A 26096-nucleotide genomic window follows, 5' to 3' on the forward strand; every position below is an offset into this window, starting at 1 on the left:
CGAATTACTAGTAAAATTACGAATTACGAATTACTAGTAAGATTTACGAGTAAAATTACTCGTATTTTAACGCCCATTAAACTAATAGATTATACCAGCAACACCTTCAATCATGAAATTTGTCACTGAAATGCAATTCGTGCACGATACGTCTCCGCTTTTCTGTAGAGTTTCGTCATTCGGGCTTGTAGACTCAAAAGTCGCCTGTCTATTCTGCGATCCGAGTATTTCATCCATTATGGTTTCATCCACCAATTTCTCCAATGTTGTATCAATATAAGTAGACCTATATGAACTGGAATTGAAAATTGTAATTAAAAATGGACAAAAGACACGATAATGATACTTGAAAGCAGCATTTTAAATGCATTATTTTGTGACTTATTTGTCTGCCATTCTGCGATCATATGATTTGACCCCAGAACATTTAAAAAGATGTTATTTCTTGTCGACTCCTTTCAAAATTCGTGTTTTTCCTCCTTATGAATTTCAGACAGGGGCTCACTTTTTGTCGAGACAACGTTATTGAATTATATTGACATGAAAATTGTAAGAAAAATCCGCTATATTCCACCGAATTTCTTTGTCCATTTACCAAAGCTCTTGAATCTAAGTACGGCTCATTTCTGACGCACCTGCTACATATAAAAAATCAAAACAATCGAAGCTTTTGTTGTGAGTTCCGTAGTGAGGTTTGCTCATTTGTCTGTAAAGGGTTGGAGTGCGTTGAGCAGACTGGAGTGGTTGGTAAGTTGTTATGTCCTGGTATTTTTGACGTATACTGACAATGCATTGTAGCATCTCATCCTATGGATTGTGTCGGTTTTTACCACCTAAGTTTGAGCTGAAGTATATATTTTTCCTACACCTGTGTCAGTGCTGGTTACTATCTCAGCCTGGTTCTTACTTCTTTTCTTCATGATTTATAAAGAATTCAAGATGTAGTATTCATTTGAAGTGTTGAAATAAATGTCCATGTGCTTCTTTTTTAATTCAAGTGAAAAAGTTGCCTTCATTTTGGTATAGGTTTGCTTTGCGATTTCATCATAAAGTGCATTATTTTGATTTATGTTTCTGAGCCACTGGCTGTCTGGGTCTAGCACCCTGGGTGAACAGGTTCAGATCGCTTCCCTGTTCTCTCTCGTCTTTTGTGCTATTGCTGAGGGAAATTGATAAAGATGCATTGGTCATAAACGATATGCCAGAAAGCTTGAGTTGAGAGGTGCCATTCTGTTTGAGTCATTGGCATCTATACTTGATTATAGAATGACTTTACCTGAGAGTTGAAACATGTTAAAATAAACATCTTGTTCAACACATCATAGTGATAGTGTACATGTGGTTAATTGTTTGTAATTCTTCTTTATCTCTCAAGTCAAAGGGTTGTTTTACTCTGTCATTTAGTCTTGCCTGTTTGAGATGAGATTTTCATGCTTGTTTTATTTATCATTTGTCTATTTTTTCAGTTAAATCATGGGACAACATCATGGCAAGCAAACTGAGAAGGACCAGAAGCTCCTATTCTCACCTGAATCTCAGGATAAGCTAAAGGAGGTCTTCTTGGATGCTTCAATTGGAGATGAAAAAGTTTGTTTGGTGAAAGGACTACAGGTAAGTCAACTCTTTTCAGAACTGCTATCTAATTTATTCTTCAATATATCATCATTACCTTTAACTATCAACTGGAAGCTACATCTAAGCACTGCACTGCTTAGACTTGTGGTTAGCTACTAAACCCATTAGCTTTTTATCAATAATTTTGTTAATTGCTAGGTATCAGTTGGGATCTTTCTAATTATGTTCCCTGCATTCTCTTGGATTGCTCCTCCCTTCCAGAGCTCAATGGCTTGAGGGTCTGATGCCCAGTGGGCTAGCTTTCTTAGCAATAATTCAAATTATCTACTTTTCTGCTTGATACCTACTTATTTCAGGCTCTTGGTAATGGTGGAGATGTTCTGTGCTGTCTTCCATTGGCAGGATCCCTCAATTCTCATGCCCTGCTGGCAATCTGGGGAAGGTCAAAATGGGTTCCAGCTTAGCTAACTGGGAAAGGTCAAGCGCCTTATCAGATAATCAGTTTTGTTCAGATGAACATTTTTATAGTATTTTATTGCTCTGCCACACCTCTTAACCTGGTCAGCAGTGGTCCAGTCTGTGTGATTTAACCCCTCGCCCGTATAGGGGGGGGGGGAGTGGGGTCGAACGGACCCCCCTCGGTTTTTCGCGAATAACTCGCGTAAAAAGCGGCCGATCTCGATGAAACTTTTGGTACTCTCGCGTTATTCAATTTTACACCTACCCTGAAAATTTCATGACCCTGACCCAAATGACCTTTGACCTGTGACCTACTTTCCGAGACCATGTTTGGCCGGAATCGCGATTCGGGGTACCTATGTCGGCTCGCATTAGCCGCGCGTTTGCAGTCTTTTTGTGGGTTCAAGCGTTTAAACATGTGATATGATGTTGCCCCTATCACTGCCCTATGCATTAGGGTGGGTGTCAAGGTCACCTGAAGGTCAGGTCAGGTCACTGACCTTTGATGACCTCGGTTCATTTTTTCGAGTTTTACATGTTTCTAGGCCAGTTTTTGGAGCTGAATTCGAATTTAGCAACCAAATGAACATTTGCGAAGTAGTTTTGATGCCTTCGTAACATGTTACGAAGCTGTCAGAGGCGGTTGACACCTACTACGAATACCCGGCAGGACCCCCACTGGTTGACCTGACCTGACCTGACCCGACCTTACCTAAATGCATGAAGACATCATCTGTGATCAAAACTAACATGATATTCGTGATCAGCACCCCGAAAAACCCCACAGCAGCCACGCTTTACGACGTTCTAACAGGTCCCGATTTTTTCCGACTTTTGGGTCATTGACCTGACCTGGAAGGTCAACCAATGACCTGGGACCTTAAAATTGGATATCATTGGCTTCCTCTCGTCATGGGCAACACGCTCGTTCTTTCCGCGAAGCTCTAGCTCAATCAGGGGCGAAACGGCAAGGGGGGGGATCCAACGGACCCCCCCCCCCCCCTTATACATTCGTGGCTGGAAAAACACCAATACGGGCGAGGGTTAATAAGACATTTTGTAAGACTTTGTGTGATTTCAAATTCACAATAGGTATATGTTTATTGACTCATTTTTCCAACTAGTTACCTATTTAGTATATAAACCAATTTTACAATGTTTGGGTGTTTTATCTTCATACAAAAAAGACACTTAACTATCAGCTGTTGTCTCTTCCCTCGCTCCCAGGAATGTCTGGGCCGCGTGCTGCACTCGACCATTGCGGCACGGCTCTGTCAGCAAATGCACCCGGACGGCGCCGGCAAGATCGACTACCAGTCGTACGTGTTCCTTACCAACGCGCTCTTCAAGGCCACGCTGGAGCAGCGCAGCGCTCTGGTGGAGACGCTGGCGCGCGGCGACTCGGATCACGTCGACATCCTCGACCTCAGACACGTGAGTGACGGAAAACGGGGCGGGGGTGATACCAGCTGCCGTACTCATGATTTGACTACTTGAGTGTGTTTGGAAAAGGTTTCAAAGAGTTTACTCTCATTCAAGCTTGAATCTCATTAGGAAGCTGATTAGTCTGTGAAAGTTTGCTTTCATTGGAGGACTCGGTGAGATTGATGCGATTTATACCGGTCGATTTTTCCCGCATCGTAATCGACATCAGTCGTTTCGGCTATCAGCTGTTTTACGTACAGTGATCATATGATGCCAAAGATCTCGGCAACCTTACGAGTTACGACAACGATGAATTCATATCAAGTATCAACAAGTTTCCTGATACCGCCACCTCTCAGCATTATTCGTTCTGCATCCCCGATAGTCATATGCGCTCATTTCTACCGTATCCAAGTTGCATGTTTACTCGACCTCCGATAAGCGTTATCGGAGACCCCCGATCCCAGTGCACGCGCTCAGATACCCCGCTGGCCGAATATCCGCCGTCGGTCACGCGGACGCCCCGGGGACTGCGCCGCACGGCGGACAGTCACGAGAACAGTCACGTGCCTAGCCAGGTGTGACGCAGTTTCTTTCTTTGTGTGCAGTCTGTCGACTGATGACGCAGTGCGAACGAACCGTGCCGTGGCGTATGTATGCCTCGGTTAGACACGGCAGTGTTTTTATATACCTTGGACACGGCTGAGGGATGTAGAAATCGAACTCGCCGAGAGGAAGAGAGTTCGACAGAAATGGACCGCTGAGCCTGGGACCTTATGAGGAAATGCAGCGGGAAATGAGATACGCGAGCAGGGGAGATACCGCGGGTCGTATGATAATTGGCGATCGCTCGACATGGAAATCAAGTACCGTTAGAACGGTTCACGTCAGCTGGGCACTCTCCTCAAGTGGTGTGCTAAAAATAGGCTGCGTAAAAATGGGACTGAAATTGGTGCATATGTAAGGCAGGACTGCGACATACCACCATTATAAAGCCTGTACATACGCTTAGGATGAATCTAGTTATAGCATTGTATTGTATAGTACATTTAAGAGCGATCCACATCATCCACATTCCCCATTGCCGGCGATTTCTGCTCATAATCCGTTTCCGCGGTTACTAATATAAGCATTCGCAACATTCGCACATTCACTCATGCCAAATCACGGGACCTGATAATGATGGAATTTACCCTTTTCCGACAGTACGTGGAGAAGATGGTGCTGTCGTACGTGTCGGTGCTGAAGCTGACGAAGCGGCCCAAGATGGAGAGCCTGGAGCGGCTGACCACGGCTCTGCTGGCTGAGTTTAGCGACAAGGATGCCTCCGTGCCAGTCACACAGGTCAGTGCTCAGTCTGAGGGAGGGTCCAGTGGAGGGTGCCATTGGCTGGGGATGGTAGGGGCTGGCGGAGGGGGTATAACATAAAATTATGCACGTTGTATCACTTTATTTAGGAGCTTTGATCGACGTGACCTTTCCAAAAATAAAGGTTTGTGTTGAAAATCAGCGCAATTTTTATCTGTAATATCAGTTTTTTTCATTCTTGCCCATTTAAGAATTATTTTTGCTTGGTTACGTCGTCACTACGGTCGGCACACGTTTTCGGTCTACCTCTTCTGCACCGTGCGCTCCCCGCTCTAACCCCGCCGTCTCGCCTCAGAGCGACATCGAGTCGTGGCTGCTGCGCTGCCCGCTGTTCGCCGCCATCCAGACCAACGTGTTCCGCTCGGCATTCAACCTGGACATCCCTCACGACTACCGACACATCCTGCCAGACATGCCCGACATCGACAAGAGCTACGAGCCGGCCATCGGCCCCCTGGAGAGGATGTTCGTCAACTACGCGCTGCCGCAGCAGCAGCGTGACCAGTGGAGACTCTTCTTCTCCAACAAAATACACGGCCAGAGCTTCAGGTGACTGGCGCCGGAGATGATGCAATCAAGGTCGCCCAGTTTTTAGATCTGACGAAATTTCTACGCATGTTTATTGTTTACTTATCTTCTTGGACTTATCGGCCAACGTTCTATTTCGCTCGTCAATATACACGACACATCTGTTACTGGTTGAAACAGCTGTCGAAACGAACGCAAGTTAAATTCTGTCGTGCCGTGCATTAATCGTAAAGAGGTGTGAATAATTTTATTGAACTTGGTGTATTGTTTTAAACCGATTACAGTAGGCATTCTTCAAAGCCATTTTGTTTGGCGTGTCTCCTCTGACCTTTTATCGTCTTTTTCGCCTCTAGCACGATGCTGGGTTCTATCGTGGACCAGGGCCCGTCCTTGGTGGTCATCCGGGACACTGACGGGCACGTGTTCGGTGCATACGCCCCAGAGAGCTGGCACTGCAACGGCGAGTTCTACGGTGAGTTACGGAGTGAGAGTGAGTGAGTGAGTGAGTGAGTGAGTGAGTGAGTGGGTGGGTGGGTGGCTGGGTAGGTGAATGAGTGAGTTAGTCGTGCGCATTAACCCTCGCCGGACCTATTGGTTTTCTACATACGCGCCGGCCGAGGGGGGGGGGGGGGCGGGTACGACCTCCCCCTCGCCGTTTCGCCCCTGGTGGAGCTAGCGCGTCGCGGAAAAAACGAGCGTGTGCGCCGTTACGAGACGCAGAGATTGGTACCCGATTTTAAGGTCCTAGGTCAACCGGTGACCTCTGAGGTCAGGTCAAGCGCCCCAAGGTACGGTTCAGTTTTTGGTGAATAACTTCGCAAAAAATGGCCGCAGAGCGCCGATTTTGGCAGCATCGTGTTCGCCTCGCTTAGGCGCGTCGAATGGTATACTTTTTGTCCGGGTCAGGTCAACTTGAGGTGTTGACCTCAGGTCAAGGTCAGGTCAGCACCCCCAGGTCACGAAGTTGGTCGAAAGAGGTCATGTCGCATATCATTCGATTCGGCAGACCTTCCTGAGTCCATTGGTGGCTTTCCCGACTCGCTAGCTCAATTTGATCATGAGTTATTGACGAAAAACTAATATGACCTTGATGACGTCATAAATGACGTCACGCAAGGTCAACATTGCAAAAGTGACGCATCTAACCTTGCAAGGAGTGCATCAAATCACGATTCTGTGTGCTTGATATAGTTGGAGATCGTTCCCGGCGCCAGAATAGCAGTTTGAATTTTTCCCCATTGACTTATAATGGTGAGGTCACGAAAATGACCTGACCTCATATGACCTTTAGAAAAAATCCGAGATATACAAGTTGTGGGACTCATAATGGATACTAGATCCTGCAAGTTTCATTGCCCTGTGACATCTCCTCTGGCAGTGAGGGTGTTGCGAAGTTGCGACATCTGAAGACCGTGCAGAGGTTCACTTATGACGTCATAGGTCAGTGACCTGACCTGACCCAAAAATGCGGTTGGTGTCAAAAGATCCGGCCTGGATCAAAGGTCAGGTATGCCAAGTTTCAGCTCTCTATCGCCAGCGTGTTCGGAGCTATCGCGAAAAAACCCTATGGGGGGGCGGCACCCGCCCCCCTTCCCCCTCGGCCGGCGAGGGTTGAGCGATTTTCTGAGGATGCGCTATTGTCGAGTCTTATCAGTGAGTCAGCAGAACACTTGTGAGTGCCGTGTTTTCGAGGTGAGAGGGTGGGAATGGAGCCAAGTGTACGAGATTACAAGAAAAACAGCTGACGTGGAAACAACTGGGGCCGCTGCTTTGTCTACTGCGTTACTTGTCAGATACCGCTATTTCAGTACCACCTCTGCTTCTTTGTCTCGTGTCATCGCACTATTCACCTTTAACAGCTGAGAAAGTTGACTGCTTCATTGATACGTTATGGGCCACGCTCACGTGCGAGGTATCGTTGATTCAGAACTGTGTGCTGGCTTAGCTCGGTCAACCCAGGCTTTGTCTGATCACCTCACCTTTGCTGCCTTCCTGATGTCTTCGTTGCATTCACAGGCACCGCCCAGACTTTCCTGTACGCGCTGGACCCCAAGATGGAAATCTTCCTGCCGTCGGGATTCAACGAGAACTACATGTATCTGAATGTGAATCAGCAGACGCTTCCCAACGGAATGGTGAGTTTCACAGACGGCCGGCAGGTGGCAGGACTGTCGCCGCTAGGTGGCGGGCAGGTCATGAGTATCATGACTCATGAACGATGCTTGCTTTTGAGATATCAGATGACAGAAATGTTGCTCTGCATCATATTTTCATGTGGCGAAAATTTGCACAGCAATTATATTAAAAACGTTACAGGAAAATGCAAAATGCGATTGGAGAAATGCCGATATTCGAGTGAAGAATGATGTGTAATTGTGCAATCGTGCGCTCGCATGTTCGTCGTTTATTATCATCCTATCAAACAGCAAAGCGAACAACTTACGTCGACAGGGTTTCGGTGGCAAGTTCGAGTACTTTGGTCTGTTCGTGAGCGCCGACTTCGGTCACGGGTTCACGGCGCCCACCTGCACAACGTTCGAGTCGCGGCAGCTCTCTGGCAAGAAACGCTTCCAGATCGACGTGATCGAGGTGTGGGGCGTCGGCCCCAAGCCCAAGAAGGTGGACGATGATTCGGTAAGTGGGCTGTTTGGGTTGAGGAGAGGAGCGGATGGACACTAGACTGTGGGACGTCTAGCTGGACATCGTTTAACGGCTGTGATGGAAGTACTTGCATGCTGGGTGGTGTCAGTCCGTTTTTGGTAGTCCTTGATGTTTTAGTGGGACATGTGTGATGTCAGCAACTGCACTTTTTGGTGCAGTATAGCGTATATTGTAGATGAAGCCCAGCAAAGCCTTTTTTCCTAACCATGTGGAGGATATGAGCAATCCTCATTCGTTCCCGATATCCTTGTCATTGTACAGGCATGAGAAAGGACCAAAACACGCGCATCAGTGCTGTTTGACCGTTGCAGATCTGGCGTCAGCCGCACGGTCAGAGGCACTGCCACTCTGGAGTGCGGCACATCCTTCGCCTCTCCAAATGATCCGACCGCCATCCTGCGTCCTACCGCCGCCCTTGGGGCGACCGATCATCTACCATCATCCCTGAGAGCGACCAGGATCAATCCTGAGACCGGCCAATCTTCCCTGCAAGACCAAGGGTTTCATTTGTCATCCTTCATCCTCACCTGGGCTACCTGTCCAGACCGAACCCTGGACATCTATCACGGTCATGACGTGTGGTTACGTGTGTTTGGCATGCCTGTGGATAATCGTGCTTTGTTGTCATTTTTAAGTAGTGCGATATTCTCATCGGCACCAAAGGTGTATAACTTTCGGTGCATATGTGTCGTGTCGAGCTGTCATACGCCTCTATACCAGGGACTATCGTTACACCAAGGGGTTCGTGGAGTATTGTTAGTTCATCGGTTTTGAATCTGTGGCAGGAATAACAATAGCTTTATTGATAGGTACATAACGTGATGAATACTCTATCGCGGTAAAATTGGCTCAAAATTGATATGGGGAGTTTGCTGGAAGTTCAGGGATGGGCTAATGAGATCATATTTGCTATCGCTGCCCGTACGGTATAATATAACCCCCGGACGCTGTCATTCTGTTTAATATAAACATAAGATCGAGCCACTGAACTTTTGAAATAAGGACAGCATGACAGATCGTATGGAGCAGCTGTTGATTATCAAGCTCCTGATGGGATCATTAGTCCGTCCAGCTGCCATTCGTCTCGAGTATTTAGTTTCGGTATTTTCTTGTCGTGTGAGTCTCTTGTCTGTGTTTTATTTGTTTGTTTTAGTTAGAGGGTAGTGACCGTCTGAGCACACATTTATTGCATTTTGAGGTATGTCGTGCCGTGGGGAAACAGGCTAACCCGTATGATAACCGTCGATACATCAACAGCCCACTCACAAAGCGCTATTTTTGCAGCCACCTCCAAGACGCGCGGTAAGCCCAATATGCTTCGTTACATTGCTTTGCTTGCAGGCCTGTTTGCACGCTAATGGTGGCCTGGCATTATGTCTGTGTTGTTCAGTGTCGTGGTGATTTGACTGTGTGTTTGGGAATGGTATTTGATTAACCGGGTCAGTTGGGCTCGGCTTTGTTAGAACTCGTGTTAAACCTGGTGCTCGGTCTCCACTCTCAATCAAGCTGCTCACACCCGACCTTCGTCCTCAATCAAAGCTTTTGGCATATTATATGGTTAGAGTCACATTCAATGAGAGTTATAGGCGGTCTTCATCTATTGTCATACATTACGTTTAATTTTATCCTAGCCATGGTTTCACCTTTTAGAACGTAAATTGTGTGGTTTGACTTACTTTGGCTCACGCTAAAACATTGCCACGATGCGTCATTAGGAGAATGTGTGTGGTCCTTGGCATTCCTTGGCTGCCAGCCTGTGGTTGTGTGAGCATTACGACTATCGGAAATCGGCATGGATGTAAAAAAGGCTAGTTTAGCGATAAAAAGGTAAAAACGCACAGCTTTTAGACATGCCGTGTTCGGCTGCAGTGCATTTTTGCAATCCGCTTTCAATAGAAAGGCTGCTAGATTGTGCTTATGATTTTTTTTTTTTTAATGCGTGGCATGAGGGACTTTCAAACAGCGGATTAGGTGACATTAAATAGACCTGGTTGTCATTTCGTTTCTTACATGTCTAGATGATGTGGTCTCCGATTACTTCGGTTATGTTGTCAGTTGTTGACGATGTTTTATCAACCTGCGTAAGCATGTTTGTGTTTTTCTCTATTTCCATCTCGATTGGTTGAGGGACTATGCGTTCTTTTCTGGCAGTGTCATCGGGCAGGTGGAAGGTTGCACTTTGCGTGTCACTAATCGAGCCTCTTGTATGACTCTATCGCGGATGCTTTCATTCTTTCAACTTGTTCTTTATCCGTCCGTGACTGTTTAAAACGGCATCATGGTTGTACCCTGAATCTCCTACCCTGATGATTTTGCGTTTCCAGCTTTTTCTTGGCACTCCAGATATCGTTCTACTTTTATCATTGAGTATCGCAAGATTTCTTCAGCTTTCCAACGTCTTTAGAAATTTAATATTGGCTACAAGAGAGTAAGCTAAAGCTGTAAACCATTGCACCAAACATACATATAACTGATTCCCTCGTTCGCATCACTAAACCTACCACAGCGTCGCCCCTTTCCCACATCTCCCTACTGTACCACCGTCCGGCACGCAGAGCCCCAACACCCCTCCCCGGTCGTGTCCGGCAGGCGGTGAAGCCGTCCATCCTGGACGCGGACCCGGAGGGCGCCGCCATGGTCGAGATGGTCAAGGGCGGCATGCACAGCGAGGGGCTGCGGGAGACGCCCACCTCCGACATCCCGGCAGAGAAGGAGCTGCCGCCCATGTGAGCGGCTGCCGCCCATGTGAGCGGCTGCCGCCCATGTGAGCGGAGCGACTGCGGAGCGTCCGGCGGGACGGGGACGGAAGAACCGACGTGAATGAAGCGGTGGGACGTGATTGAAATACTCCTGTTTGTGTTCTTTCCCTCAGAAAAGGAGGATTAGTTTCATAACGACATATGAACGAATGGAGGGTTCATTGAACGTGTTTGGTTTGGATGGAAGGCTGTTAATTTGTGCCACCCACTGCCCGGTTCGGTTGAAGGGTTCTGCGCTGATTCTGCAATTCCCTGTCCCGCTCGGGCCAGTTTCCCCGGTCGCTGTAGTGTGTTATTACCCTAGATGATCTTGGCAATATTATCCAATACTGGTAGGCGGTAGCTTCATATTGTGTGCGGGTTGAGTGTACCGATATTGTCCTTAATTGTAGCCGACCTGTGTGCCAATAGACATAAGTATTGCCACATTCCGAGCAATCGCTGAAGCGATGCTCTTTCTGAATGACACTTATTTTTGAAGACCGTATGTCATATCGATTAATGATTTATTCAAAGTGAATCGAGCCCTATGCTACTGATAGTATTTTGATTATTTTTGCATCGTCTCTTGCTGCCATATGTGCGTTTACGCTCTTGTATTTGTTCAGATGCGGTACAAAACAGGCTGCGCCATTGCCACAGATAAAGTCTTCGAAACATGTAGACAACTTAGCTTGTATTTCACTACATTTATTATTGGTTGTGGATTCAGATTGTGCAATAGTATTGTAGCAATTTTGGCAAAATCTTGGGCAACGATGGGTTGTGTCTACTGTCTTTGCAATATGTGGATAAGACTCAGTTAATCTTAGACCCAGATCGCCAATCTGCAAAAAAAAAAGACTGATATTCGATGAGTGCAAATAGACGGGAAAATTGCAACTTTTGACTTCAAGCCGTCCCGATTGCCGCTGAGACTTGTGTACGTTCGCTATTCCCTCGTACTTTTCTCTTTCACGGAATAATACGGTGACCTGTGAAGTAACTAGAGCCTTTCTTGCCTTCAATCATTCTACAATCTGACTCTTCCATATCCACCTAGTGAAACGTTGTGCTAGTTCGAAATAGCTCAAATTAGCTCAGTATTCGAGGTAGTTAAACTACCAGTTGTGCTTGCCATACATTACATAGAATGACGAGTTGTAGTGCAGGCCTCTGTCGCCACCAAGTTCACTCGATGTACAATTTCTATATATTATTAAATGTGACCAGACATAACTAGTTAACATCGAGATAGTCTCCAAGACACGTCATGCAAAAGCAAACCTTACTCTGTTCTGATTTATGTAAATGTCGCTCAAAAGAGCAGCGTACCTTAGGCATAGTTGCTACGGTGCTGTCCATATGCTAAGCGTTTAGATGATCACTGCAATGTTTCGGGTGATTTTTTTCGATGTAATGTTAGATATTTTGTAAATACTGTCCCGTCCTTGTATGTACATGTCTTATGTACCTATTTCGCGGGTGTAAATAAAGTAACCGGGCTCATACCGCTGCTTAAACGGTTTTCTGATAATGCATGGAGAGTCAGTAGACAGTAATGTGACGGAATGCACGATGAATGGCTTCATCGATAGGAATATTTAACAGTGGCACTTTTACAACTGCTCCCTTTTTGTAACATTATCCCAACTGTGTATGGTTCACCAAATCATATAACCTACCTACAGGTGTCCCGGGAACGATTTATACCGCATTGGACCTGAGGATAGGCCATTCGCTGCTTGTTTGTCCGAGTGGAAGATAACGAGATCATTTCAATTTGCATAAACGTCTCTGCGAAGCCCAATAACATCCTCATCGAACAGTCAGCTATTCCACGAACTACAAATTCAGAACGAAACAAAATGCCGGGATGGTACTTTGTGTGTGTGGGAGGGGGGTGGGGGGTGGGAGGTGGAATGCCAATGAACAGTCACATGATAACTGAAAGATCAAAACCATATCGAACCTGTGAGTTTCACCGCACGGACATCGTCCTACCCTTTCCGTCGATGTCCACACGATGTCCATAATGATAGGGTCTGCAGTGGAGCGACGCGCCGCTCCTGCCACCTATCGGTCGCGGCGGCAACTAGACCGGGCGGCGGCGGCGGGCGGCCGGCAGTCGCCTCTCTGCAGTGGCCTGGTAGGTGCGGCGGGAACCGGACCAAGACTCCAGTGACTCGGTGACTATCCGTGACTCTCCGTGTCGCGGGCGACACCATGAGGACCTCTCTGTGTGCTGTGCTGGCCGTCCTGGCCGTGGCGAGTGCCGAGAACTTGTATCAGGCGATCGAGCAGAAACCGGATCTCAGCGAGGTAAGACGCACGTCTTGGGTGTGTGAGTGGGCGGCGGGGTCGGTCAGGTCGATATTGTGTTGGAACGTCCCTCCGACGAGCGACTACCTCGCAGTGGCTACTGACTGGTCACGGTTGAGCAAGGCTTCACCGGCTCAGGGACATTTATTCGGCGGCGTTGGAAGTGGTGCACGGTTTGATATCCGCGGCGGTCGTTAAACTATCGGACCGTTTTACGCTTGGGATCCGAGAAGACAACGGGTGTTGTAAATGATCGGCTCCGCAAAGAATAATTTTTTTACGATAATGTCAAAGTCCCCAATAGTATCGAAGCCGCTAATAATCCGATGTCAATGTTATTTCCAACGGAAGCCAAAGCAACCATAACTGAATATTGAACGGCGAGTCAATTACATAACGATTGCATTTTTATTTGAAGCATTCTCAATTGATTGTATGATTCATTCAAGTTTGACGAGATCTACGGCTGACTGTTTTCCGCTTTGAGTGGGAAGGCACGCCCTTCTCCCCCGAAAGCACTAACAAAACAAAACTACAAACCGTTCAAAACACAACACGCTAGGTACACTGCACACGCCGATAGCAAGTTTACTCATGCCTTTACACCCAATTGTCGGACTTCGTGTCCATTTTTACACCCGACCCCGGCATGTGAAGCCCAAGCCTCGTGTCACGCGTCGCGAGCAGCGCCCTTCCTGTCCGGCCCGGTTCCGGACTGCCGAGCCCGGTAACATTCAAACGGAGCGGGTATACCGACTCCTGCCGTCCCACCGGCTGGCTATAAGTTACACGTGCGGGGACCGGTCGGACCGGCCGCGGCTCACCTTGAAAACCCATCTCGGAGAGGAGTGGGGTGTGTATAGAGAGGAGAGGAGGGAAGGGATGGGAAAAGGGTGTGGGGTCTTCACTTCCAGAACGGTCGTTCTGTGACCAAAGGAGGCGCAGCGCGCGCAGATGTGTGCAGGATCAGAGAGCTCATGCAAGTCAATTAGGTAACCGGGTGTGATTCAGAGTGGGAGAGGGCGGCTGAGAGGCCCCACTGTCCTCTGTCTCAGCGATCGCAGTACACGGTGGACACTGGATACTGGATACTGACTGAGGCTGCAAAGGCCTTAGATGCGATGCACATAAGAGCGCGGCATTTGAAAGTTTAGGTAAATGGTGCGAATCCATCTTCACCTTACGACTCATTGCGTTCACCGCTTCCCAACGGCCTCACGACCGCCCTCATATATCGGTCGTCCCCGTGACAAAGTTCCTCCCCTGAGTCACCCGAAAGGCCGCCTCTCCAAAGGTCAGTGGTGACCGCGATGGCGGCGGCCGCTGTCCTGTCCCAGGTCTCCGCCCCACTCACCCCGACCTGGGCCGTCACGAGTGGCCCCCAGTTGACGTGCCCGGTATACCCGGGTCGTGTTTCCCGTGATTGAATGTCAGCGATGGTGGGGCAGCTGCACAGGGTGAATGTGCATTGTGCTGAGCGCAAAGGGGTACAATGGCCAGAACGAGGGGTTCGGGCGGGCCGGCAGGTCCCGCAGTTAGAAATGGAGGGGGCTGAGAGCGAGTTACCCGGCTAATATATGAGTGCAGCACACCGCTCTAAATTGATCACCACCAAATCGAGCACATATAAAAACCGGGAAGCCGAACGGCAACTGTGTGCGAAAGATATATGCGTACCTACCTTGTAACGCCAGTTGGTTGTATAAAGAGCGGAGCGCCAACGCGTGTGTCGCCAGACAGACCAGGCAGAAATGGGACACAACGTTATCGCGGGCGCGCGTCCCCTAGCCTAAGTCACGTGACCGCGATGGACGTCTTGGCTGCGCAGCGGCCGCGCGCTGGTTCATTGCCCCTAGAGGGCAAACAGAGAAGTCATGGTACCACAAAATTTTTCGCTCGTATACGATTGGAAAAAGCTCCTAGCTGCGCTAAACGCCGATTTTCATGCCACCCATTTGATGTTCCGATGCGCTTGAAACGGATGTTAACATTTGAATTCCGCTTTCAGGTTAGAAATGTGCCGATCATCGATCAATAATTTATATCTTATCGGTTATATCGTCCCAAAAATTTGACTCATTTTCCCGATCCCTACATAAAATAATTTGCATTGTTTCTGATATGAGACGTTTAACATTTACGACTGTGCGAGTAGGTTTGCCCCCCCCCCCAAAAGAAATTAAAACGGAAGCTGCAGTGTCTCTCTGTGTGCGGGATAGGGATAGGTATCACTCATTAAAGCTGGGTGCGCTGTGATGGATTGATGAGATAAATGATACGGGGTGGGGATGATGAAGGGAGGGAGTGGAACTGGGCCATTACCGCTGCAGAGTAGGGAGGAGGATGGAGAGAGGGCCGGAGGACCGTGAGTAACCCATTCGCCCCGCTTTCTGTGCTGATACGGCTGCTGAGTGCTGTGCTGAGTGCACATGGGGGAGGGAGTCGGGGGAAGGCACGGATGAGATAATAGATGGATGAGATAGGGATGCATGCCTCTGCCCTCTGCAGCCGTTGAAACAAGTGCGACAGCCTCACCGGAGCTTCTCATACCTGCACTGCTGCAGACATACGTTGACGGGACAGGAAGGAAGCGAATGAGCTTGTCGGTATACATTGTCGAGGCCACCTATAATCAGACTTAAGCCGTAAACGGGAAATATGTCGCCTGCTTAGTGGTTATCATCTCTGCTTATGCTTTAAAAGACTGTCCCATGTCTGAAGACATCAGTGACTTGATTTTTTTTTTGTGTGAAATATTTGACTTGGGCGTTGAAGTCACAATCAAGTGGTGGGTGACGAATTGTTATATTTTTCGACGTTTCAATACGCCTTTTTATCATCATGCGCGGATAATAGCTACAAGCCGCAATTCGTGTGCAGCTTTTTGCCCATTGTCACAAAACATACATTTTTATCGGCATCGTTCATCACGACTAATAAGCAGCTAATTGTCGTTGAAAATAGATTTCGTGACCCGTACACCGCCCCGGTCTTTTCTGCGCCCACTATCCAATAAACGTGTAGGTGCTCGGTAAAAATAGCGGCTCCGGAAAGGCAGGGGCCGATGGCCGGTTAAATTGTTCGCCCGCCTGAACCGTCTGATTGCTGTTCCAGTCCCGTGGCCGGCTTAATTTCCGCACCGACCATCCGGTGCGCGTGCCACGTGCAGTGGGGAGGGGTGGGAGGGGAGGGGAGGGGAGGGCGGCAGCTGGAGGCGGAGTCAGCGGCAGCTGGCATGGGTGTAACGAAGGGGAGATTGAGACGAAACTATCCAGTTTTCAACTTTGTCCAGCTGAAATTTTAATTAATTAGGCGGGCGGTGATTATCTAGTATCACTTTCTGTAACCGTATGTGTGAAAGCTGCTACTTATAAGTGCTCTTCATTTTTAGTACGGAGCAATAAATTAAATTTTTCATTTTTCGAATATTTCAAGCAAAAACTTATTTTCAATATTGAAAAGGCAATTTTACTTAATTTTTCGCACGACGTTGAATTTGCATGCAATATGAAGATAGCAAAGCAGTTTGTAAAGGATCTGATCTTTTGTCCACAAAATACCCGATCTATGCAGTCCCAATGTGTAACCGTAAACAAGCATCACATCCTTTAAACGTTTGGCATGTAACGGCACCGATGAAAGGCCAAGCTGTAACGCTTCTACTCATACCACTGCGAATCAGCACCATGCATGCATGACTGCGTCCCGCTTCACCATAGTTCCCGCGGCTGCAGACGGGTACTGTAAAGACCCGTTCACACGGGCATGGTTCCCAATAAATTCGACCGTCGCTAGCCCGTCTTTAGCGCTCCAGACGTCGCTTACAGCCGGCAGGGGTTCTGGTAACTTGGTGAGAACTGTCACTCACATGCAGGAGCTTAATGGAACGCCGCGCCATTCCACGATGCTATAGGGAAAAGTTTCTGGTGTGAAACTGGCCGAGCGCAATTAATTGTAATTGGAATGTGTTGGGATAATAGCCACCTTGACATCAGATCTACTTATAAGATTTATTATCGTGTCTTGGTTCTGTGGGACCACTAGCCTTTTTTGCATACCATGTGCATGGAACACCGGATAAATAACGCAGAACCGTGTTTCTATGTTGTCCTTTTCTTTTCATGTCACTTTGGTCTTTCAATCACGCTATTGTCACCATTTGTGACGGCTAATTCGAGGGTGTACGACGGCCGTATCATCATCGAGTATGTAACAGTGCACACTCGGCGCTCACCAGCTGTCTATCCCCTGTCCGACCTCCCGTCTCCTCCCCTGTGTATGCCCCGGTCCGGCCGGGTCTGGCACACGGGACCGTCTCCGCAGGTGCCCTCGTCAGCGGCCAGCAGCGGGGTGCCGACTAACTCAATCAGACGCCCCACCGACACTCCTGGTCGACACGAGCCACCCGTGGCCCGTCAGACGCGCCGAGCTGTCAGCGTGACGGACGTGACAGGCCGCTGACAGACGGATCGGTGACGTCATGTTATGTCTTCGGCCTGTGTGACGTCACGCCAGTTGCTCGTTGGTGGTTCCCGCTAGTCTGATGTTGACATTGTCAGTGTTGGCAGGATACTGTGGACATGGTGGCTGTCGGCTGATGTCTGTTCTTTTTCATACATCCCCTCCGTATTGTCGACAGGCAGGCTGTTCGTTTGGCGTTGGACATGCTCCGTTCCAATCCCATTCAATTATCGATCGTCAGTGATTAATGCGGCGCACGTCGCTGACAGTCTGGACAGTGTCGGCGGCTGTCACCGGCGGGCTGCGCTATCACTGATCACAGGACACCTCCCCTCGGCTGCTGCCTCTGCCACCGTCACCGCTCGATACCCCCCGGGGAGGCGAACCGACCCGCCGGAACGGCACGCGCGTCTGACCCCTCCCCACCCGCACCTCCTCTCCCCTCCCTCCTACGCACACCGAGCCATGACGCATCGCCTCCGGTGTCCGCCCGCGTATATCGATCGACGGCGCAGAACAGGCCACTACCTCCGCCTTCACCAGCGTCGATGGCGTCGACACGCCGCGCCGATTTCAGCTCATTGCTCACTTCCCTTCTCCGTCCACGCCTGGGCGCTTTTTGTGGCCCGTTCGACGCTTTTTTCGGAAGCGTCCGGTGCTTTTTCTGAAGTGATTTAGTCGAGTTCTCGTGTTCCGCTGTCGCGTTCCTGAAGCGGCCGTTCCTGACGTGCTATACTTCGGCAGTCTGTCTGTGTTAAGTGAGTGACTCACTTGTCTGGTGGTAAACAGCTGGTTTACTCGATAGCTCGTGCCTGGGGAGGGGAGGGTGAGCGGCACGCTGGACGATGTCTGAGGTTGCAGAGGTTCTTTGTCCCGGCTAAAATTGATAGTTACCCGGCAATGTGACGTGGTTTGAGGCTTAGCAAGCCCGTGAGATGCTGGGACACAGAGAGATCCGAGACGAATGAAATAATGACGGACTCGCGGGCAGATGGACAGACGGACAGACAGACGGACCGACAGAAGGACTGGCGAATTGACGAACAGACTGACAGGCCGACAGACTATCAGATCGACAGCCCGAGTGACCGACTGACGGACAGACCGACAAACGAACAGACGGACATACAGACAGACAGACGGACAGCAGCACAGACAGACGGACAGCAGCACAGACAGACATGGCTTACAGGCGCAAGAAGCGGCGGCCTCATGGTTATTTGATACGTCCATGACATTTCCAGGGCTGTCAGATGGCGATCAATACCAGCAGCATGCCCAGTGGCCAGCGCACTGCTCGCTAGCTGCCACTCTGCTGGGCCGGGCAGTTGGCATCCACATTGCACATTCCATGTCGGCTCGCCGCGCCGGGTCGTTGATTGAGATGGCCCGTCGGCTTTGAAATGTCAAACTTCGCTAGGAGCGCACACTAGTCGGCATTAATGTTGTGTATGTTTACTTGCTAACTGTTGTTGCACATTGTTAATTGAGTGATAATCCCAACCCATTTTTAGCGCTCCCGACAGTTGAAGGATTATATTGATCAGATCACCACCATTACACAATACATCGCTAGTATCGCCACGGCCTTGATCTGCTGTAATGCATTTTTACATAAAGTTGTGCAGTAGCAGTAGCAGCAGTCAGCACTGTTGCCAGGCCTAGTGCGAGCGGTAACCCGTATAACTGGGAACGTCAGCCGCGAGTCATAGCAACCACTGGCTCTGAATGGTGGTTACCTTTCTGTAGAGGTGCCTACAACCATTCTGTAACCACTGCCTCTGGTCACAGGTCCGAACAATGCCCTCGCGCCGACTACCCTTTCGGGCTGCTCAGGGGAGCCTCCCTGTCCCTCCGTGCCTGTCCCTGTTAGCCACTGCTCGCTCGGCGGAGACCCCCCCCCCCTCCCGCAGCGGCGCACCGCCGCGGACATCCCCAGCCCAGATCGTGATGGAGTACCTCTCCTCCCATCGAACCAGCAGAGGGGACCGGTGATTAAACCATCCTCTGCCCGGCAAACTGGTGCTGAGGGACGCGCCGTCGCCCATCCCCTCCCTCCTGCTGCTACCCCACCTCTCGCCGGGCTGAGCGCGCCCTGCTGGGATTTGTCAGTCAGTGCGAGCGGTTGTGAGTAGCGACGTGCTGTGAACAGCGACCTACTAGAGACGGGGGACGCGCCAGGGAAAAGGGACGTGATGGGGACGGGGGAGGGACGCCATGGCGTTGGCGGGGGACGCGGTGCTCTGCCTCTCCCCCGACCGGTCGGTTGAGCTCCCCCGAGGCGTGTTTCACGGCTAACTGGAGACGACTGTTGGTGCTATTTGGGCGATCCGCCACCGATCGGCACCGATGGTGCAACCGAACGGCTAATTAGCGACGGATGTTGATTTGGAAACGTGGAGCCCGGTTGTGTGTCCCGTGTTTCTTTACTTCGAATTTGGTAGAAATTGGTGGGTTTCTAGTTAAAAGCAGTTGGGTGCACTGACATTCTGTTGGAAAACGCGAAATTCATATGGGGTGTAATGCCAAGTAACAAGTCAACGCATGTAAAAACAAAGACACAGAAAAACAAACGAAACAAATCCACCAGCCTGACTCGTGCCGAGTTGTTGGATGAGCGTTAGCCGTCACGGCACCGGCAGAGTGGGCGCCGAACCTGATCCCCTCCAGGCCGTCTGCGCGCGTTGCTCCGTCCCCTTTCAGTCCTGATGAGGGATGCGTGCTTCACCAGCCGCCCAGCCGATCAGCCCACGCGACATGCGCATTGTTTGTCGATCATGAAATGTGCCAGACCCGCGCAAAAAGCGCGTTATCGCACACAGCAGCCAGGCCAGGCTCGCCGTCGGGCCCGGTCCCCTCTCACCCTGTCCCCTGGCAGTGTCTCGCGTCAGAGATGTGACAGTTATGGCACCGCCCGTAGCGCGTGCTAGAGCAGCAGCCGGCAGCTGTTCGGCGGCCTTTTTGTGCGTGCATTGGACTGAAAATGAGCCGCAGGTAATTCTCCTGCCCACCTGTCTCTACGCCGGTGGATATTGCGGGGCTGTATTCATGTGGATAACAGCAGCGCGCACGTGCCTAGTCGGGTGCCACGGAAAAGGAGCACTGATAGCGATGTCGGTGCTTCTGGTACCGTCAGTGATAATGGATTCATCGAATATTAATATTTACACGGGTCGACCGCACAGGTGCTTTCCTATTTGCTGCTATTATTATCAATGCATACCAATCTAACGTATGATCTCATGCATGATCCATTACACATCAGACTGCATATTTGATTACTTTTCCCATGATGGCCATCGCCTTATCGCTTAGAGAAGCTTGATACATTCAGTTTATGTTATGCATTTTCTTGATAGCCTTTTGGAATGAAATTAAAATGAATGAATTCTAATTTTTGGCATTTATTCGAAGTAATCATGTTAAGCGTCATTGACACAAAATAAACGTTTTGTATGGCATAAAACACCAGACGTCAAACAGAAGCATGCAATTGTTTACTCGACTTTTAACACCGGTTGCTCAATACTGCTTCTTCGCAGTTGCACATGTAATATTGAGAGCAGCATGGAATATCAACGACAATAAACATTACGCTGTACAAACATTTGCATAACTGTCCGATTCATTCAAATGATTACGCGGCGTTGCGCCATAAATCGTCTCGTTTTCAAATGTCACGATCGGCCAGCGCTGGCACGGGAAGTGTGAGGAAGTCTTCATTTGTCTGGCTCGTTAAACTTCGTCTCGAGTGTCACACCCCAACTGGACATGACTTACTCACTTGGCCTTCTGGGCATTGTGCAGCCATCCACATGGCAACGGCAATTACGACAGTTTCGAGCCCCTGGAAGCTATGAAAATAAGCATCAAAATGATTTCTGTACTTTTGCAATGAAAAGCAGATGCTTCTTTTTCTTGCATGAGTGCGATCAGTTTGCAGTTTGCCCTATATTCTCAGTTCATCCGTAACCCCCATTACCGTCTCTCCGCACGTCTGCATAAGTATCTGACTAACCGCTACTGTGTGCCTCTTAAAACGAACACACCACTCACAGCTCGCTTCACCGTGTCATTGTTCTTGCAGTGAGCGCTCGCCATCCATATTCCCGCTCACTCACAGCTCACTGGTGCGTGAGTCCTGAGCTGCCGTGTCTGCGTTTCTGCGTCTCTGCCGGCACAATGGCAGCCGACATCAATGGGCGCCGCTGTCGGGGTGTGAGCAGCAATAGGGTCAGGGGATAATATGGCCCTCGGGCGTTGGGCGCGTGGCGAGGTGTGTGACGGGTCAGAAAGCACTGCATGATCTCAGCAGCAGGAAGCGGCTTTGGGGTCCCTGAGAATCGTGCTAGGTTGATGGACATGGCTGATCCGTACTGGGAAAAGTGGGTTATAGATGTCTGTGTGGGCAAGGCATCTGGTGAAGGCATTTCCAAACATCTAGTGAATTGGGGAGGAAATCCTTTAGTTTGCAGGTCTGAAATCCTTACCGCCTCGATAATGGCAGCGACAATCCTATAGGATTGTCATATATCGCAATCAATTGCGCGGGCTGCACACAGGTGAAAGAGTACGCCTTCATAAAGTTTGAATGGTAACGAAGCTCCGGGTGGTAAGTACAACTCTCTGTCTACAAAGTTGGACGTGCTGCTGCTGATGTCTTTTGTTTGGACCATGCGTTCATCAGCTGTTTCTAAAAGTTGGGCAGGCTCTTAGATAATAGCCGCACCTTTCAAGGTGCTTTGATAACGAACGAGACGTGTTCAATCACTATCAGCGCCATCACCTTTAGCTGCTCGCAGTTTGCAGTTTGCTAACTTGCCGAGAATCGGGACGGATATCGCTTAGCTCGCAGGGCTGAGATCCTCGCTGTCATCGCGATTACCTCTGGCTGTCGAGGGTTCCTGGGCAGACGGGCTATCGATCCGTGCCGTCCCGGGACCAGCCACGTGCTGCTCAGGCAGGCCAGGGGCCGCTCAGAGGGTCTGCAGGTTATTGCTCACTGGAGCTGGTCCCCTCGGTGCAGGCTAAGATTCAGCTTGGAGTGAAACTGCTGCAACTGTGTCAGTTGAGAAGACCGAACGATAAACGGTGTCCGTCAAATCAGCCTATCATTTGATGGAGGATGTTAAAAATCGACGGATATTGTACGCGGAGGACTGCAGTGTCCTCTGATTACCGCACAAAAGGCAATGTAAGTATTGAATTGTATAGGCTGTCGAAATGTGCAAAGGATTTGATGAGTGATTGATCTGGGGGTGACCGACGGCCAATCGATGCTTGCTACACAGAACGAAATCAATGATTATGTAGCTCATGCACTATTCTGTGTTATGGATTGAGTATTGAGCGGTGCATTGATAATTCATGAGCTGCGGACTGTGCAGTTCCGGTGCTGGATAAATGAAGGCCTCACAACTGCTCCGTTGGTGAACAATAGAGCCGCATTTGAATGGCTGACCATTCATCACATGCAGCGAATGAGTATCCGGCAAACCGATTTGCGCCGTTACAAATGGTTTGGTGGAACGAGCGGAAATGGGGAGAAATAAGGACCGGCAATAGGTGTCAGGACGATAACTTGTGAGTATGTAGGGGAGAGTGGGGCAAAGCGGCCACCCGGGGCAAAGCGGCCACCCATCGTTTTACGGCCCTTCATAACTGGCGTCAGTTCCAATTTATGGTTTCCAATTATACTTCTCTTCGCGGTCGTTCGAATGAGCCAGACCGGGGTTTTAGGCCCATCACCATTGTTCTGTGAAACACGGAAAAGCATTTCTTGCCAGGTTACCAACTATGTTTACAATTTTTAAATGTTATGTTTTTCCATAACCGTTTGGAATTTTTATAAGCGTTCTTGTCCATGCATTGCATGGTTATCGTACATGTATTCTACCAATTTTAATGTTTTTTACCCCACTAATAGCTAAGCTGGAATATTTTTGTATCGGACGGTATGCGCGGGGCAAAGTGGCCGGGGCAAAGTGGCCACCCCCAATTGGTCATAAGTTGTTTCCATCTGGATAAAAAACATTATTTATATTCAAATGTGTCGTCATGCATTTATCTTTGCCACTTTTCAGTTGCATGAGTTACCAAATAATGCAATTAAATGTATTTTTTCATAAAAATCCTTTCTTTGTTCACCTACAGGTGGAAGATGATAAAGTAAACATCCATCCTCGCTTAACCTTGTCACCATAAAATACCCTAGTCGTACACGAGACAACTATTTTGTTTCTCATATCGGGACTTGAGAAGACGCCGGTGGCCGCTTTGCCCCAGGGTATGGGGCAAAGTGGCCAATATGCATAGGTTTAAAGTTTTGTCAATATCTTTCATATGTGAACGCCTTTGGAAATAAAACGCAGTTGAAATAAAAGGCAACTTAATAGGGATCACATTGGTATAGAAAGAATCTTTCCAAGTTTAAAAATCAAGCGTTGGCATCGTGAGAAGCGTTAGGGTGGCCGCTTTGCCCCACTCTCCCCTACTCTATTTACCTACATCATTTTCTTGCATTCGGAAATAGAGGTAAATCTCGTACATTTGAATATTTCGCGATTCATGCATAGTGCACCAATATAAAACAATAAACGACTCGAGTCATCATTATGATCCATATTCATCCATATCGGTATCAGCGAGCATTACCGATTATCGGTGCAGACTGACTGATCGGCAGACTGATCACCAGGCTCTGCTTCCGAGTGATTCAGGCCTCTGAATCCAGTATATGTAGTTTGCACACATGCGCAGTTTTCCTGGCTCATCAGGTTATCATCCACTTCCTTATTTTGTCTTACTCAACACCCGAGGGTTTAATTAATCAAGACCTTGCGCCTGTTGTGTCTGCTTATGCAAGTCAAATGCCGTTGATGCGGGTCAGATTAGCAATGACATTCACAGCCACATGCTACAGCAGAGGTCGACATGATCTCACAATAGATTGCTGGGATGATAGGGAGGAATTAGAATTGAGAATATATAACGCGTTATGGAGGGTCACGAATAAATACAAGTAGCCTGAAATCGATGCTTGAGAGCTGTTTTCTTCGTCGCACTGAAAACAATTTCACCCGAAGCTGGCGAATTAAGCGTTGCTCTGCGGGTGGTATATGTGTATTAACTCGCCATGTCCAGATTCTAGCTAGAGGGTAAGCAGACTTGCCTGCCTTATTACTCGTAAATATGCACTGTACCCACAGTCTGCAGTAAGGTAGCTACCCAGCACCGGATATTGTCCCCGCGGGTGTCGAGTCATTGGCACAGCCCTCACTGAAAGAGTTGGAACTACTCGAGGTATCGTAAACGCGTATCCGTGGATGGCGAACCTTTACATAACCTGCCCTGAAGGAGTTGGGTCTACTGTGACAACTAGATGGCGTTGTCTTATACAGTTTGAAACTACAACAATTTTTTAACTTTTTTTTGAACCAATGATATGTTGGCACATTGTTTGGCGCGGTTTTCAAGTGGGGGCGAAAGTACAATTGTTAGGGTGCATCTTTAAAACCTCTGCAATATTCATCACGGGACGATTGGCAACGCTTTTTCTTCCGAAACTACCAAGTGAGACCATTTTGATTCTTATATAGGTCACGAAAGCAGCGGCGACACATCTTCTTGATTTCGGGCGGTCTGCATGATTGCCGGTGACAAGTCATATCGAAATTTCTATGGGAATTCGATTTGACCTTTCCCACCAATGTGAAACTTTCTCACCGATGTTTTCTAGGTGTGAGATTGCTATAATATAGATATTTTCCCGCAAATATGGTCAAGCGTGGGAGTTTTTTTTGGCCCTCGTGACTTGGTCGGCGAAGGGTAGGCGTGGAGGGTAACCCCATCTCCTAGGGGTTTGATGGGGCGCTGCTGCCAGGTAGGCGTCGATGAATACCTTTCGATGGAGGGGTCGCGAGCCACTGGTGCGCGAATAGTCGTGGAGGGTTACTACTCTCCAGAGTGAATTGCGAAAGTGTTATGTCCTAAATTGACTCCTGGGAGGGTGGTTAAAAATGGTTGCGGATAGGGGTACCCGCGAGGCACCGGTTTACTCGCCAGTTTTGGGTGAAATTGTTTTCAGTGCGGCAAGAATGAATAGTGGATGAATATGTGGAAGTCAGTTATACTGAGTCTCCTTGAGTCTTCAGATTTATCTCCCAGATACGCCTTACTTTACTATCTATTGCTCTGGGCAATCTGCACTCAGATGTTTTTCAATCCGGAGAGACCGTAAGCAGCTGTTCCTTGTTCCGCACAAACCGTTCCAGCCCGTGTCCAGTGGCCGGTGTTGGTTCGAACCGACCCATACACCGCGCCCGTGGCCGGGAGTAAAACGCACCAAGGTCAGGACACGCCATTATTCAATCAGGGCCATTCGGCAGAGAGTGTTCTCCTCTGAACCAGCACAGAGGCCGACAGTCAACCGGCTCCATCTCTCCCCTGACCACAGTGGGGGATTTGACCGGGTTCGACTAAAGCGTTGATATAAAATGGTTGCGTATAAGGAACGCAGAACAGCTGGATTTGAAATCCATGACTGGCTGTTTTTTTATT

General features: G+C 48.9%; 2 protein-coding genes across 6 annotated transcripts in view; both read left to right on the top strand.

Moving 5' to 3' along the window:
• Positions 1 to 491: 491 nt before the first annotated feature.
• On the top strand, positions 492 to 12277 carry LOC122393944 (MTOR-associated protein MEAK7-like). 4 transcript variants are annotated; one of them, XM_043390427.1, is made up of 11 exons: positions 608 to 747; positions 1467 to 1611; positions 3262 to 3468; positions 4666 to 4803; positions 5123 to 5376; positions 5709 to 5827; positions 7372 to 7490; positions 7807 to 7989; positions 9301 to 9318; positions 10606 to 10742; positions 10781 to 12277. In XM_043390427.1, the coding sequence occupies exons 2-11, from the start codon at positions 1474 to 1476 to the stop codon at positions 10782 to 10784; spliced, it is 1317 nt and encodes a 438-aa protein (XP_043246362.1). In that variant the 5' UTR covers positions 608 to 747; positions 1467 to 1473; the 3' UTR covers positions 10785 to 12277. The 4 variants fall into 4 exon arrangements, with proteins under 4 accessions (XP_043246365.1, XP_043246362.1, XP_043246364.1 ...); XM_043390429.1 differs by lacking the exon at positions 9301 to 9318; XM_043390430.1 differs by lacking the exons at positions 9301 to 9318; positions 10606 to 10742; positions 10781 to 12277 and adding an exon at positions 8328 to 8996 and having other exon boundaries at positions 492 to 747.
• A 600-nt stretch (positions 12278 to 12877) lies between these two features.
• Positions 12878 to 26096, top strand: part of LOC122393956 (fasciclin-1-like) — a 54643-nt gene continuing 41424 nt past the window's right edge. The window contains exon 1 of one of the 2 annotated variants that reach the window (XM_043390459.1): positions 12878 to 13076. In XM_043390459.1, coding sequence (XP_043246394.1) covers positions 12981 to 13076 — 96 coding nt within the window. In that variant the 5' untranslated portion in view covers positions 12878 to 12980. The remainder of the gene's footprint in view (positions 13077 to 26096) is intronic. The other variant, XM_043390461.1, reaches the window with a different exon arrangement.

Source organism: Amphibalanus amphitrite, unplaced genomic scaffold (genome assembly GCF_019059575.1).
Source record: "Amphibalanus amphitrite isolate SeventyFive unplaced genomic scaffold, NRLGWU_Aamphi_draft 000565F_arrow, whole genome shotgun sequence".
In the NCBI taxonomy this organism is placed as follows: domain Eukaryota; kingdom Metazoa; phylum Arthropoda; class Thecostraca; order Balanomorpha; family Balanidae; genus Amphibalanus; species Amphibalanus amphitrite.

Bases quoted from the DNA above. Each gene is read 5' to 3' on its own strand.
- LOC122393944 (XM_043390427.1), top strand. From the start codon at position 1,474: ATGGGACAACATCATGGCAAGCAAACTGAGAAGGACCAGAAGCTCCTA. The intron at 4,804-5,122 runs GTCAGTGCTCAG...GTCTCGCCTCAG, and splicing joins CCTCCGTGCCAGTCACACAG to AGCGACATCGAGTCGTGGCT. The intron at 7,491-7,806 runs GTGAGTTTCACA...TTACGTCGACAG, and splicing joins AGACGCTTCCCAACGGAATG to GGTTTCGGTGGCAAGTTCGA.